The 14,188-nt window shown below is 39.5% G+C and overlaps 1 protein-coding gene across 15 annotated transcripts in view; it reads right to left on the bottom strand.

Moving 5' to 3' along the window:
* Positions 1 to 14,188, bottom strand: part of Mllt10 (MLLT10 histone lysine methyltransferase DOT1L cofactor) — a 172,965-nt gene that overhangs the window by 128,698 nt on the left and 30,079 nt on the right. For 14 of the 15 annotated variants that reach the window (XM_028870471.2, XM_037205985.1, XM_028870468.2 and 11 more), the window contains one exon: positions 8,276 to 8,330. The exons of the other annotated variant lie outside the window; for it this stretch is intronic. In XM_028870471.2, coding sequence (XP_028726304.1) covers positions 8,276 to 8,330 — 55 coding nt within the window. The remainder of the gene's footprint in view (positions 1 to 8,275; positions 8,331 to 14,188) is intronic. 15 annotated transcript variants of the gene reach the window in all.

The raw sequence follows: 14,188 nt of genomic DNA, 5'->3' as shown, positions 1-14,188 counted from the left end.
TTCAATGGCAGAGCACTTGTCTTAGTCTACAAGGGTTACAGTTGGTTCCATTCTTACCATCATCAAGAAAATAAAAAGGGGAACGGTTTTAATATTTCTAATCTTAATAATCTTACATCTGACAGTATCATTTATAATTTGTCAATATTTTGAATGTTCATATAATAGTTGTCATTTTTCTATTTTAAATCTTTATCTGAAATATTACCAATTGATATTAAAGTTTCTTTTAATTATAAAAATGTGACTGAGGCTAAAGAGCTGATGTTATGGTTAAGAGTTACTGTAAAACTGGAAAAAGAATTCCAGGAAGGTGGGGTAGAGCCACAGACAAAGGGAAGCAGTAATACTGAAAGACTAGAAGTGAGGATTAAGAATCAGATATACCATGGACCTCAGAAAGATCACACCTAGGCTTTAATCATCTTAAATGCTAAACTTTGAACAAAGCAATCCTAAACAAGTGGCCAGCATCAAACAAATAAATATACTCTAAAGGAAAATGATAACTTTCCACAACTTAGTCACAAATAATGTCCATAATTTGTTAATTAGAATTTCTAGAATAAAAATCACTAAACACATGAAAGTAAGACAGCACAAGTGAAATCCAGTACAAACAAGAAAATCAAATCTACAGTTTAGAGTTATCAGAATATTAGTATGTTTATTCGGTTCAAATACAAAGAATGCAAGTCAGCAAGAAAATCTCCTAAAAACCACCAAACAAACCCAAAAGTACTTTCAAACACCAAAGGAAGCACCGTTTTCCTCAAAAAGGAAAAATTATTCAAAAAGGAAGCTTGAATTGGAGATGGGGGAGGGTGAGAGATGTGTGGAGACTGACTATAAATATAAGTGCTTCAATTAAAAAGAGAAAATGCAGGCCAGATGTGTTGGTACACGCATTGAATCTTACTTAACTCATGGAAGGCAGAGACAGGCGGTCTCTATGAATTCAAGGGCAGCCTGGACTACAGAGTTCCAGGTCAGCCAGGGCTATACAATAAGACTGCTTCAAAAAAAAGAACGGAAAAGAAAAAAAAAAGGGAAAGGAAAGCACAAAGGCTGGAGCAATGGCTCCGTGGTTAAGAGCCTTACTGCTCTTACAGAGGACCCGGGTTCAGGCCCTAGCACTCACTGAGAGCTCACAACTGCTAACTCCAGGGATTGGACACCTTCTTCTGCCCTGTGCAGGCACCAGGCATGCACTTGGTTCACATACATACAGGAAAAACACGCATACACATACAATAAAGATAAATCTTAAAAAACAAAAACCACTGCCAAGTGAAGTGGCCCACACCTGTAAGATGGAGGTGGAGCAAGCCTACAAACAAAGCAGAAAGGAAAGAAAGGAGGGTAAAGAAACTAAAACCAAAGAATTATTGCCTCAATGATCAGGAATAAATCCCCTAGATCAACACTGATACAAACTAACCTAACAAATTTAAGATTTGTTTCCCAAAACCTTAACCATATCTCAGAACAAAGCTTAAAAATAGTTAAAGGGGGGCTGGAGAGACGGCTCAGAGGTTAAGAGCACTGGCTGCTCTTCCAGAGGTCTTGAGTTCAATTCCCAGCAACCACATGGTGGCTCACAACCATCTGTAATGAGATCTGGTGCCCTCTTCTGGCCTGCAGGCACACATGCAGGCAGAACACTCTACATAATAAATAAATCTTTAAAAAAAAAAGTTACAAGGTAAGTCATGGTAGGGCATTCGCAGTGGTAATCCCAGTACTAAAGAGTACTTTTTACTAAGGTAAAAAGAAGAGTAGCCTAGATCATGAGACTGTACATATATAAATATATACACATAGGATGCAAAATATACAGATTTATACCAACAAAATATGGTGGAAAATATGGTGGTAGGTACCACACCAGAAACAATAAAAATTACATAGAAATTGTTAAATTCTCTTATAGAACTCTGGAAAACTGTGAAAGGTTTGCAGCAACCAAGTACCTACTCAACTAAGTAAAAGGTAGGTAAATAAATTAAATAAATAAATAAATGAATAAATAAATAAATGAGTGAGTGAGTGAGTGAGTGAGTGAGTGAGTGAGTGAGTGAGTGAGTGAGTGAGTGAGTAAGTGAGTAAGTAAGAAAGATAGGAGCTCTTTGACCTCCCCTTAGCATATAAATGCTTTAGGTTCGGAGTCTTAAATGCAACAGCAGGAGTTCCCTGTGTAGAGATCCCTGGCTTCTGACTTGCAAAACACTGTGTATCTGTCGCTGCTCCAAAGAGTCTGAAAGCTAACCAGGGACTGAGACGTGCCTGTCCTTCTGCTCTCAGAGTTCACTCAGAAGAGAAAGTAGCCCTTAAATTCACTGAAAGGCAAACAACCCACAGATGCCTGGAGGAAAAGATTATATTTGAAGCACACACATTGAGCACCCAAAGTCTAGGAGGAAAAAACGAAGAAAAGTCTCTGGCACTGACCTGCTAAGGGCCAAATTCCCTTTCTAAAGCAGTGGTTCTCAACCTTCCTGATGCTGCAACCCTTTAACACAGTTCCTCATGTTGTGGTGACTCCCAGCCATAATATTATTTTCATTGCTACTAATGCAAGTGCTAAAGGGGATACAGAATTGCCAAAGGAGTTGTGACCCATAGATTGAGAGCCACTGTTCTAAAAAAAGACTTGAGACAGCCATCAATTTTTATCTCTAACTATAATCAAAGTATGGTAAAAACAGGAAGTGAGGGGTAAACAGAGTGGTAAACAGAATGAAAATATCACAAGAAGAACACAAAATACAGGGAGACTGTTTCTTTCTTAATTTCCCCTCTTTTCTCACTATTTTATACTAGATGTTCAAGGAAATCATCACCAAAACACTAACTGAAGTCTCCAGCAATTATATTACAAAAATATACACTTTAGAAGTCACTAAAAACAAAAGGATAAGAACACAGCAACAAACACTAAACCCTAAAGGAAAGGCAGAACTTTACTCCAGAGTTAACCCATTATAACATTCAATTATATTCAGGTTTTTGGGGAGGGAAGGGGGAAGGATTGTTTTGTTTTGGTTCTTTTGGTTTTTCAAAACAGGGCATCTATGTGTAGCCTTGGCTGTCCTAGAACTCGATCTGTAGACCAGGCTGTCCTCGAACACAGAGATCCTCTTGGCTCTGCCTCCTGAGTGCTGGTATTAAAGGCATACACCACCACCACTTGGCTTGGTTTTACAATGCTTTAGAGGATAGATCTCAAAGCATGTTAAGCAAGCACCCTACAACTGAGCTATACCACACAATGCAATAAATACATACATTCTAAAATAAGGAAAATGGGGGTGTGGCCTGTGGAGATAGTTCAGCAGGTACAGCACTTGCTGTGTAAACATAAGGCTTTCAATTCAGGATCCCCAGCACACATATAAAATCCAGGTATTCTGCACACAGACAGAGGGTTGCTAGCCAGTCAGTATAGAGTTCAAGGTTCCATGAGATACCCTGTATCAAAAATAAGGTAGATGGAGGAAGACACTCAACATCAACCTCTAGGCTTCACATGCACACACAGATACACACACACTCATGTGCACGCATATGCACGCGTGCACGCGCGTGCGCGCGCGCACACACACACAAAGCCAACTGTTTTTTTAAGTATGGTTCATTCACAGAAGATATTAATAGAAACTCTTCATGCAAAAGATTTTCTCTTACACACTCCCAAGAATTAAATACTGAAGAAATAGAAGTTATTAAAAAGATAATCAAAAACAAAAAAATCTTTAAGTTTTATGAAAATGAAAATAAAAACATTACAATGCCAACAGCAAATACAAATAAACAGAAAAATAAAATAAAAAAGTAAAAGATAAGCCAACTGATAATATCATTTGAAGAACACTGGAGAAATCACAAGAGTGTGGGTACAATGTCTGCAGGACACAATCCTATATACACGTACTGATAAAAGGATTCTCCTGAGTAGAGGAGCAAGAAAAATGGATGACAGTATATAGAAATAATGGTTCCAAATTTCCACAATTTCATAAAACACATGAATATGTAATTCAAGATTCTCAAAAAACTAGCGTAAAAGGAGACAAAATGATCAATGTTAGATGCCAAGAAACAGCTATAATCATCTTAAAGCACTGAGAAGTCCACTCAACACGTAATAAGATGTTCAGTAAGGATACACAACCTACAACTGCTTGACTTACAAGTTTTGAACTCTACACTGGTACAAAATCAAAGTGCATTCAGTCGACACAATTTCAAGTTTGGCGTCTGGCAGTTCTTCTAGGCTAGTAACATGTGGTACCATATTCTCCCCATAAGTCAACAGCAACATAACAACCAAACAGCCAGAACTCTACAGAACTGTGCTGACACAGTATGATGTTCAGCAGTTTTAAGACTAACTGTATTTTCAGCTGATGGTACAGTCAGGCATACTATAACAGCAATTTGATCAATGCCAGGCACACTGATACATATATATGCCATATATACAAATGTGTTCCCATAATATTACTAAGAAGGCAAGCTTTTCCAGTGTCTTCTGAAATTACATATCCATTACACATCCCTGTGCACTACATTATTAACATGTGGTCTGATGCTGGTCTGAATAAACTTACTACACTAAACATTCAATATGCTACCCACATATAACTATATGTATGTACAATATTAAATAGTGGTAATAAGCAATTATGCTATCAGTTAATGGTTAATTTTTATGCCTTCTATTTGCTTTTAAAAACAAACAATGTCAACAATAAAGGCAGGTCCTTAAGGGGTTATGCTAAAATGCACTGTTACTACAGTTCTAATAGCTCTGCATGTTTCTTTGGTGGCAGCGGTTTTTGGTTTTCTGTAGTACTGGAGGTTGAATTCAGCTCCTCACACGTGCTAGGCAGCACTCTATCACTAAGCAACATACTCAGTCCATGAATATGACTTCCCTGGAGACTTTTCAAGGAGATGATAGGTGAAGGTGGGAAACAGTGGTATTGATACCCCTGATGTTATGCAGAACAAGGATAATGTATGTTGTTTCTAATTTTCCAACAACAACAACAACAAAAAACCTTAAAATATAGGACGGATGTAATAAATAGCATGCATCTTTAATCCCAGCACTTGGAAGAAAGAGGCAGGAGGATCACTCTGAGTTTGAGGCAGGCCCGGTCTATAGAGAGTTCCAGGTAAACCAGGATACATGGTAAGACCGTGTGTGTGGTAAGACCGTGTGTGTGTGTGTGTGTGTGTGTGTGTGTGTGTGTGTGTGTGTGTGTGTGTGTGTAAGCAAGTATTTTTGGTGAACATAACAATGTCATTATAAAAAATATTTTAGATAGTTCTATAACATTTTAAGCTCATGTTATTACAAGAGTCAAAAAGTGAAAACAATGAAAAAAATTATGTTGTAAAAATGGTACAGTAGCTGGATATGGTGGTGCAGGGCTTTAACCCCAGCACTCAGAGGCAGAGGCGGGTGGATCTCTGTGAGTTCCAAAGCCAGCCTGGTCTACAGAGCGAGATCCAGGACAGCTATAGCTATATACCAGAGAAACTCTGTTTCAAAACAACAACCACAACAATGCAAAGGGCAGACAATGGCAGTGCTTGATAACCCCAGCACCCAGGAGGCAAAGACAGAGGCAGATAGAGGAAGACAGATCTACAGAGAAAGTTCTAAAAAAAAAGAATACCTTCCTGTCCTAGACTTTCATATTTTCATACCACTTACTCAGTTACTCACCTAGGACAACTTCAGTTCTCACAAACTTCACAAGCTCACGCCTACATAGTACCCTATACAGGTAAACCGTTTTTATTTTTGATATTGAGATATTTATTACACATTTTCCATACTTAGATTTAAAACAACTTACCACTATGTTATATCTGCATTATTCAGTAGTATAGCAGTATGATATGTGTTTGTAACCTAGAGACAACAGGCTATATCATATAATTTATGTGTAGTAAGCTTCATGTCTAGGTTTGTGTATATACACTCTATAATGTTCACTCAGTAAGAAAGCAGCTATGACACATTTCTCAAAACTTAAACAGTATATGACTGTGTCTGTCTAAAAAGTTAAGAAAATAATCAACTTTTGCCAATTAAGTTTTAAAACTAGAGAAATCAATAAATTGTCAACATTTACAAATGAAACAACCAACAAACAAAATAGAAAATTTTAAATTCTTTAATCACTAAAAGCAATTGTGCAGATTTATAAACTTGAGAATATTCAGGATATATTTCTCAGTGATTTCTACCAAATACTTACAGATTATAAAGTTCCAATTTTACAAAAATACCTCCAGAAAGAGTTTCCCAATGTGTTATATAACCATCATAATATTACTGATAAAACTTGAAAAACACTGTAAAAAAGGGAAGTCACTGCTTAAGTCCCTAATGAAAAGATACCAACTTCTTTTTTTTGTTTTTTTTGAACTCCCCAGAAAACCATTATCTTTAACAAAATACTACCCAAATGAATCTCTTATTATTTTAGGAAAATAGGCTGATTTTACTTTAAAAAATAAACCAGTTAAGTAAACCTTATCAAAATAAAGGAGAACTATTACATGACCCTCTCAACAGGAAAAAAAGAAAAAGAAAAACTATCTTTCTTTATACTTCTATATCAGTCACTTAATTTTCATAGTTTAACAAGCCCCACCAAAAAAAAACACCATCCACGTATGCCATCAACAAGAGCGTTTATTATTCCAGCATGCTGGGGCCTCCATCCTATACATAGGTAAAATGGCAATAAGAGAGGAGCTCACAGGCTCCTTTAAAGCACAGCTAATGGTAGTTCCTAGGGAAGTTAGGTCATCTCAGGTACGATTGGCTTAAGCAAATGGCAATCATATTAGGACATTCCAATAGGCTAGGGCTAGTCAGGGGCTGGTTAAGGTTGCAGCTTTTCTACTTGGGAAAGGCCTGGACAAGTCCCAGGCTTTGTCCTTATTTGGTTAATACCTTAAGCTATTGATTGTGGGGGCTGGCTCAGGCCTGGTATATGCTATCTCCTTCTTCCCTGCTGTCAGGGGTATTGAAGATTGATTGTCCTTTGTTCGTTCATGGCTTCCTCAGAAACTGCTTGCTCAGTCTCGAGAAACTGAAATTGAGGCCTGATCTCTGACAGAAGATGGAGCAGCCTGTTTTGGCATCTGCTCCGTCCGTCCGTCCGTCCTCTTAACTCATGCCTCCTATACAGTTAAGAATGGGACTGATACATAAAGGAGTAAGTAAGTACTTTGGTCCAGGCATGTAGAACATTCCTGTAATCCTAGAACTCACGAGGCAGAGGCAGAAGAACTGTCACACACCTAGGCCAGGCTGGGCTACACAGAAAGTGCCAGCCTGACCTATACACACGGAAATGAAGAAAGGACAGAGAAAACAGAAGAAAGGGAAAAGAAAAACCAGACAAATTTCTCAGGGAAGATGACTCAAAGAAGGGATGCAAAATAAATACAGGGTAATCCTCATCCAAAATGCTTGGAACTGGAAGATAGGGAAGATTTAGCTTTCTGAATATTTACAGAAAAAAAAAAATCCAAAATCTGAAACTGATGTTCAAAAGGTGTTGGATTTTAATAGTATTTCAGATTCTGAATTTTCAGAAGAGGAAATGCTCAGAATCCTTACAAAAGAACCCCTTGCCAGATGTCGTTGGTACCTCACACTTAGGAGTGATACATTAGGGAGAATACTTGGCCAGGTATGATTGGTCCTGTAACCCCAGAACCTGGGAGAAACACAGTAGTGAGGCCATCTTAAAAGCAACAACAAAAACCAAGCCATGTGTGGTGGCACATACCTTCAATTCCAGCACTCAGGAGGCAGAGGCGGGCAGATCACAGTGAGTTCAGAGCCAGCCTGGTCTACATATTGAGTTCCAGGCCAGCCAGGAATACATAGTAAGACCTTGTCTCAAAAGATAAAATAAATTAAGGTTTCAAGTAGAAGAATGCAGATCATTCTGCATAAACAGCCAATACACAATGAAGACAAACTGTATGAATGCAGAAAATGAGTTCAACCACACATAACTGCCCGTCTACAATCCCAGATCATAGAATAATAAAGCAAGAGGATGGGGTATTCAGGTTAACCTAGATCACACAATGAGACTTTGTCTCCAATTAATTACATCATTATTAATATTTTAATAACAATATTTAGTTTGATAAAGTAATATGAACTACCAAATTCTTTTAAGTACCATACAATATCAATTTTCAATATTTTTTGAAAGACTGTACTTACCCCCATTATCTGTTCTTTTTAAAGCTCCATCTTTATGGGGACACAGCTCACATCTCTATTTAGAGAAAATTAAAAATAAAAAAAAGGAAAAGGCAATGAAGTTTTTTTTTTCAGATCACCAAAACCATATCTTTCCTATAACTTCAAAACTAACAAAAACAGAGTAGCATTTCTATTCATTGCCACCAAGAAAATTCCAGAACACTTCTCACAAAATAACTATTCACTGCAAACACCTTGTTTTCTGATGTTTCATTTTTATGTTATATTTGAGTGCTCTGCATGCATGTCATATGTATGCAGGTATCCATGGAGTCCAAAAGTGGGCACCGGATCCCCTGGTATTGGAACTATGGATAATTGTGACCTATCATGTGGTTGCTGGAAAACTAACCCAGGTCCTCTGCAAAGGGGGTAAATGCTTTTAAGAACTGCTAAGGCATCTCTCCATTCCTCAAAATAACCATAATTTTCCTTATAATACTAGATTAACAACTTCTTTAGAATTATACTTTAAAAATCCTGCCCCACAGCTGGTTGGTGGCAGCAACACACGCCTTTAATCCCAGCACCTGGGTGGCAGAGACAGGCAATCTCCAGTGAGTTCAAGGCCAGCCTGGTCTACAAAGTGAATTCCAAGATAACCAGGACTGCTGCAGAAAGAAACCCTGTCTTAAAAAAACAAAGGGAGGGGATCCTGGAACATCCCCCCCCCCTTTTTTTTTTTTTACTTTTTCAGTTTTATATTGAGGTAAAACACAGTAGCCCTTGCCTGTCATCCCAATACTTGGGAAATCTAGGCAGCAGTACTGCCATGAATTGAAGTCATCATGGGCTACATAGAATTCCAGGACAGCCTAGACTACATGAGATAGTTTCTCAAAACAAGCAAGCAAAATTCTGAATTTTATATTAGTAAAAACAAAGTTGGATGAGGCAGCAGATATTGATGCAACAACACTTGGGATGCTGTAGCAGGAAGATAAGTCTAGGAGTTTGAGGCCACCCCAGAAAACATGCCAAGATCTCCTTGGGAAAAAAGAAAAGAAAAAGAAAACTTCACATGGAGGACATACCAGATAAACCCAGCACTCAGGAGGCTGAAGCAGGACTACCATGCTCAAGGCTAGTATGAGCTACAGTGAAAAAACATTTTAAAAAAAAAAAAAAAACAACTTTCAACATAGGTCAGAAACAAGGTTGTAACATTTACCTAGATCACTCTGGTTTCTAATATAGGCAAGAACCAGCTTGAGGGCCGGAGCCATGGTGCAGCAGTGCAGAGCACTGGCTGCTCTTCCACAGAATCCAAGTCAGGTTCCTAGCATCCACATCACGTGGCTCACTAATGTCTCTAACTTCCATTCCAGGGGATCTGACATTCTCTTCTGGCCTCTTCAGGCACAAACATGCATACTCACACCCAAATAGCATACACATAAATAAAATAAAAGTACATTTTAAAAAAAAAGAACCAGCTTGCCAAGCATAGCGATGTACACTTGGGAGACAGAGGCAAACTGATTTCTTTCTTTTTGTGGGGGTGGGGAGTAAACTCGTGCTGCAGACCAGGCTGGCCTGGAACTCACAGATCTGCCTGCCTCTGCCTCCCCTCTGGCCTCGAACTCACAGATCTGCCTGCCTCTGCCTCCCCTCTGCCTCGGGAGTGCTGGAATTAAAGGTGTGAACCACCAACACCCTGCTGGGATTAAAGGCTAATGGAGTGAACCACTACCACCTGGCTGATTTCTTGAGTTCCAGGCAAGCCATTACTAACTACATAGTGAGACCCTATCTAGGCTGAAGAGGCCAAGTTTCTTTAACGGTGACTGACTGCACTGGGCCAGGGGTGGAGGACCTCAACTGTAATACCAGCACTTAAGGAGGCAAGAGGAATTCAAGATCATCCTTAGCTATATAGTAATCTGAAGCCCGTCTAGGCTACATAAAGACCCGTCTCAAAAATTTAACAAGAAAAATTAAAAAGAAAATTACAATCAACTGAACTGTATCATACATTTTAAAAATCTACAATAAATGACTTCTGAAAGTGGTAAGCCTGTGAGAGGACAAATCTGTAATACAGGTAACCGTAAATTCTGGAGAATACAAGTAACTGCTACCTGAATGAAATGGATAACAGTAAGAAAGAATCTAAAGCTGGGTGGTGGTGACACTCGCCTTTAACATCAGCACTGGGGAGGCAGAGGCAGGCAGACAGATCTCTGTGAGTTTCGAAGCCAGGCTGGTCTATAGAGTGAGTTCCAGGACAGCCAGGACCACACAGAGAAACCCTGTCTCAATAAACCAAAGGGGAAAAAAAAAAAAAAAAAAAAAAAAGAGCAAGCATCTAGAATGCATACTAAGTGAAAACTTGGGAAGGATAAGAGTACACCATTTTTTTAAAGCATTATCCTGATGAGAAGACAGAGTTAACCTTTAGAGGCTTCTGTAGTTATAATACCTAAGAACCACAACAGAGGGTTCAGAACAACTTTGGTGTCCGTAAAGATCCCTGAACCCCAAACAGGGCAAACTGAGGAGAGAGAAGCTACTTTCATAGTTATAAAATCAACCCAATCTCTTGTTGACCTTACACCACACATACACAGGGCAAGCCACTAGCCTAGCTAAGGGAAAAAAGAGAGACAGATATAAAATCAAAATGAGATTTAAATAGGTATTTGAAATACATGCAAAATGGGTTTAACTGCAACCAATCAACCAACTCTAATTTTAAAACTTCAATTTCAGGGTTGGTGAGACAGCTCAATGGGTGAAGCAAACAAGTGAGATGAGCAGAGCAGAGTGTGGGTGACCTTCAGTGTTCTACAGCCAGATGGGAGAGGAAGAGAGCTGCTCACTGGCCAGCAGGCCGGGCACAGTCTCAAACAAGCAACCCTGCATCCAACAACAGGGTGAATACTGAGGGCCCACATTACATTCAAGGTTGTCCTCAACCTCCACACATGCATCATGGCATGTATATGCCTAAACTTCTACACACAAACACACATACATACACACACGAAGATAGTAATATATCAATTTCTTTTATTTTTTTAAGACAGAGTCTTGTACAAATTCTTATGTGGGATATCTTAAAATTCTGATCTTTCTGTCTCTATCTTCTAGTGCTAGAATTCTAGGCATGCTCCACCAAACTTGGTTTATGAGGTGCTAAGTAATGACTAGACAAACTCTACTGAACTAAAAATATCAGTCCCTTCAAAGGAATATAATAGAACATGGCCTTTTCAACAAAAAATATGTTTGTGAGATGATCTATATTACTTGACCTGTAAAGAACCAGAAAAAAGGTTAATCATTGTTAAAACAAAAGGAAGTCAACAAATGTCAACTCCAAGATTACTTGCACTTTGGAGAGAGCAGAGTTTTAAAATATACATGAAACAGGCAGATCTCAAAATCTCCGTGCATCTGAGGCCAACCTGGGTCTCCATGTCAAGTTCTAGGCCAGCCAGGGATATATTTAGTGAGACTATAAATTAAATAAATAAAATACATATGAAATAGAATGAAAATGTTCCTATAACAAATGAAATGAGAAATATCAACAAAAGAAAAGCTATAAATAACTGAATGAAGTCTACAAATGTAGCTTAATGGTAGAAAGAATACCTAGCTTTTACAAGGCTCTGGGAAAGAAAAAAAACAAACAAACAATAAAGCCTGGCCTGGCAGCACAGAGAACACAAGAGTCAGGAGGACTGAGCCAAGTTAAGGACAGCCAAGGTTAAGGTGATTTAAAGGCCAGCCTCTGCTATATAGAGATCTTGTCTCAAAATTAAAACAAAGCTAGAGATGTAATTCAGTTGTAGAAAACTGGGTTTAATTGTTCAGCATTGTAAAAACCAGCATTGCAGAATAGCAAAAGGAGGAAGAGAGAGAGAACTATAATATATTTAAAAAAAAAAAAAAAAGGAATGCTCAGAGAACTCAGGAACAGAACAGGAGGCTCAACTGGAAGACCTACTGATGCAGATCTCTATTCATAACATTGTAAAGGCAGAGACAAAAGGACTGCCACAAGTTCAAGGCCAGCCTACTCTACAAAGCACACTCTAGGCCAGCAAGGGCTACACAAAAAACTCTGACTCAAAAAAAACAGTAAAACAGAGCCAGGTGGTGGTGGTGGTGGCAGCTGCGGCGGCAGCGCACACCTTTAATCCCAGCGCTTGGGAGGCAGAGGCAGGTGGATCTCTGTGAATTCAAAGCCAACATGGTCTACAGAATAAGTTTCAGGACAGCCAAGGCTACATAGAGAAAACCCTGTCTCGAAAAATCAAAAACAAACAAACAAAAACAAAAAACAGAAAGGAGAGAGACCCAAAATATAAATGTGATCAAGTACTGGAAGAAAAAGCATTCACTGTCAACATAGAACTCTATCTTTATATATGCAATTGATACGGGCAGAACTGTGGCAGCCCAGCACCCGGAAGACTCTAGCACAGCGGCAGGAGTGAGTGAGGGTTCTCAAGCAGGAGAACCATCCTAAACTGGGTTACTGGAGGCCCAGGTGAGATGGATTATGTATGTGAGGTAGTCAACGTTCTGGGCCCTTCCTTCTTTCTGTCAGATTTTTTTTCCCCACTTTGGTTTTTCAAGACCGTGTTACAACCCTGACTGTCCTAGAACTCACTCTGTAGCCCAGGCTAGCTTCAAATTCACAGAGATCCGCCTGCCTCTGCCTCCCGAGTGCTGGGATTAAAGGTGTGCACCACCACTGCCCAGCTTTCTGTCAGGTATTTTGTCTCAGAAACAAATAACTAACATTAAAATAGCAAGCAGAATTCATCATCAGAAAACATACTTTGTAAACATAAGGAGGAAAGGCTGGTAAGATGACTAGGAAACCTGGGGAGCGGAGTTCTCTATTTAGAAACTGTATAAATATGAAAACACAAAACTCCACACGTATCCTCTGGCTTTCACATGCTTGCTATGGCAGCACCACAACATGTGTGCAACACACATTTACAAACATACAAATAACAATGACAACAACAATAAACAAATTGGGCCAACAAGATAGCTCAGCAGTAAAAATCCTGTTGTTCAGCTGGAACCTCCAGCTAGCCCCCTGCATGATCAGGAAAGCCACATCCCTCTCCTCTCTCCCCTGCCGCCCACCCCCACCCCCCCTCCCTTTCTCTCTCTCTAAACCCCTCCCTCTCCAAACCCCTCCCTCTCAGAGAATCTCCAACAAAGAAAAGGCGCCAAAAAGACCAGTTCCACATTCAACTTCCTCCCCTGTCTCTGCCTAAGCATTCCAGCTTTTGACCATACTGGCACAAACACAGCTTGTGGTGGACACATCATCACCCTTCCTTGCCTACAGGCTATATAATCTCCCTGCTTTAGTTCTGACATGCAGCTTCTCCGGCCTGGATCTCTGGGACTGGAGAACCCTCCCAGGAGTTAATTTGCTCAAATAAACCTGTTGTTATACTTTTTCAGTTTGGCTTGATCTGATTTACTGCGTGGGTGGAGAGATCTATTATCAGGTTACAGAAAACCTATTACTTGTCATCAAATCTGATGACCTGAACCAACCAAACCACGGGACCAACATTGTTGTGAGAACTGAGTCCTATAAAGATGGAAAAAACTGACTCCTGCAAATTGTCTTCTGACCTCCACAAGCACATTATGGAAATGTGCGTACCCACACACATATGTACACTGGATGGGTGGATGGATGGATGGATGGAATTAAAAGAAAATGAGTTTAGGAGATGGATTTGACAGCTGTACTTACGAGGATCTGAGTTCAGCTCCCCCAGAATCCATGTGAAACAAGCTGGGCATGGTAGCACAAGCCCAGAATCCCAGTCCTGGGGAAAGGGATCCTGGAGGATCACTAGCAGACACTAGAGGTGTGTGTGT

Source organism: Peromyscus leucopus, chromosome 5 (genome assembly GCF_004664715.2).
Source record: "Peromyscus leucopus breed LL Stock chromosome 5, UCI_PerLeu_2.1, whole genome shotgun sequence".
In the NCBI taxonomy this organism is placed as follows: domain Eukaryota; kingdom Metazoa; phylum Chordata; class Mammalia; order Rodentia; family Cricetidae; genus Peromyscus; species Peromyscus leucopus.
Note: the sequence above shows the minus strand (reverse complement) of the source record. Positions and strands in the feature narration are given on the sequence as shown.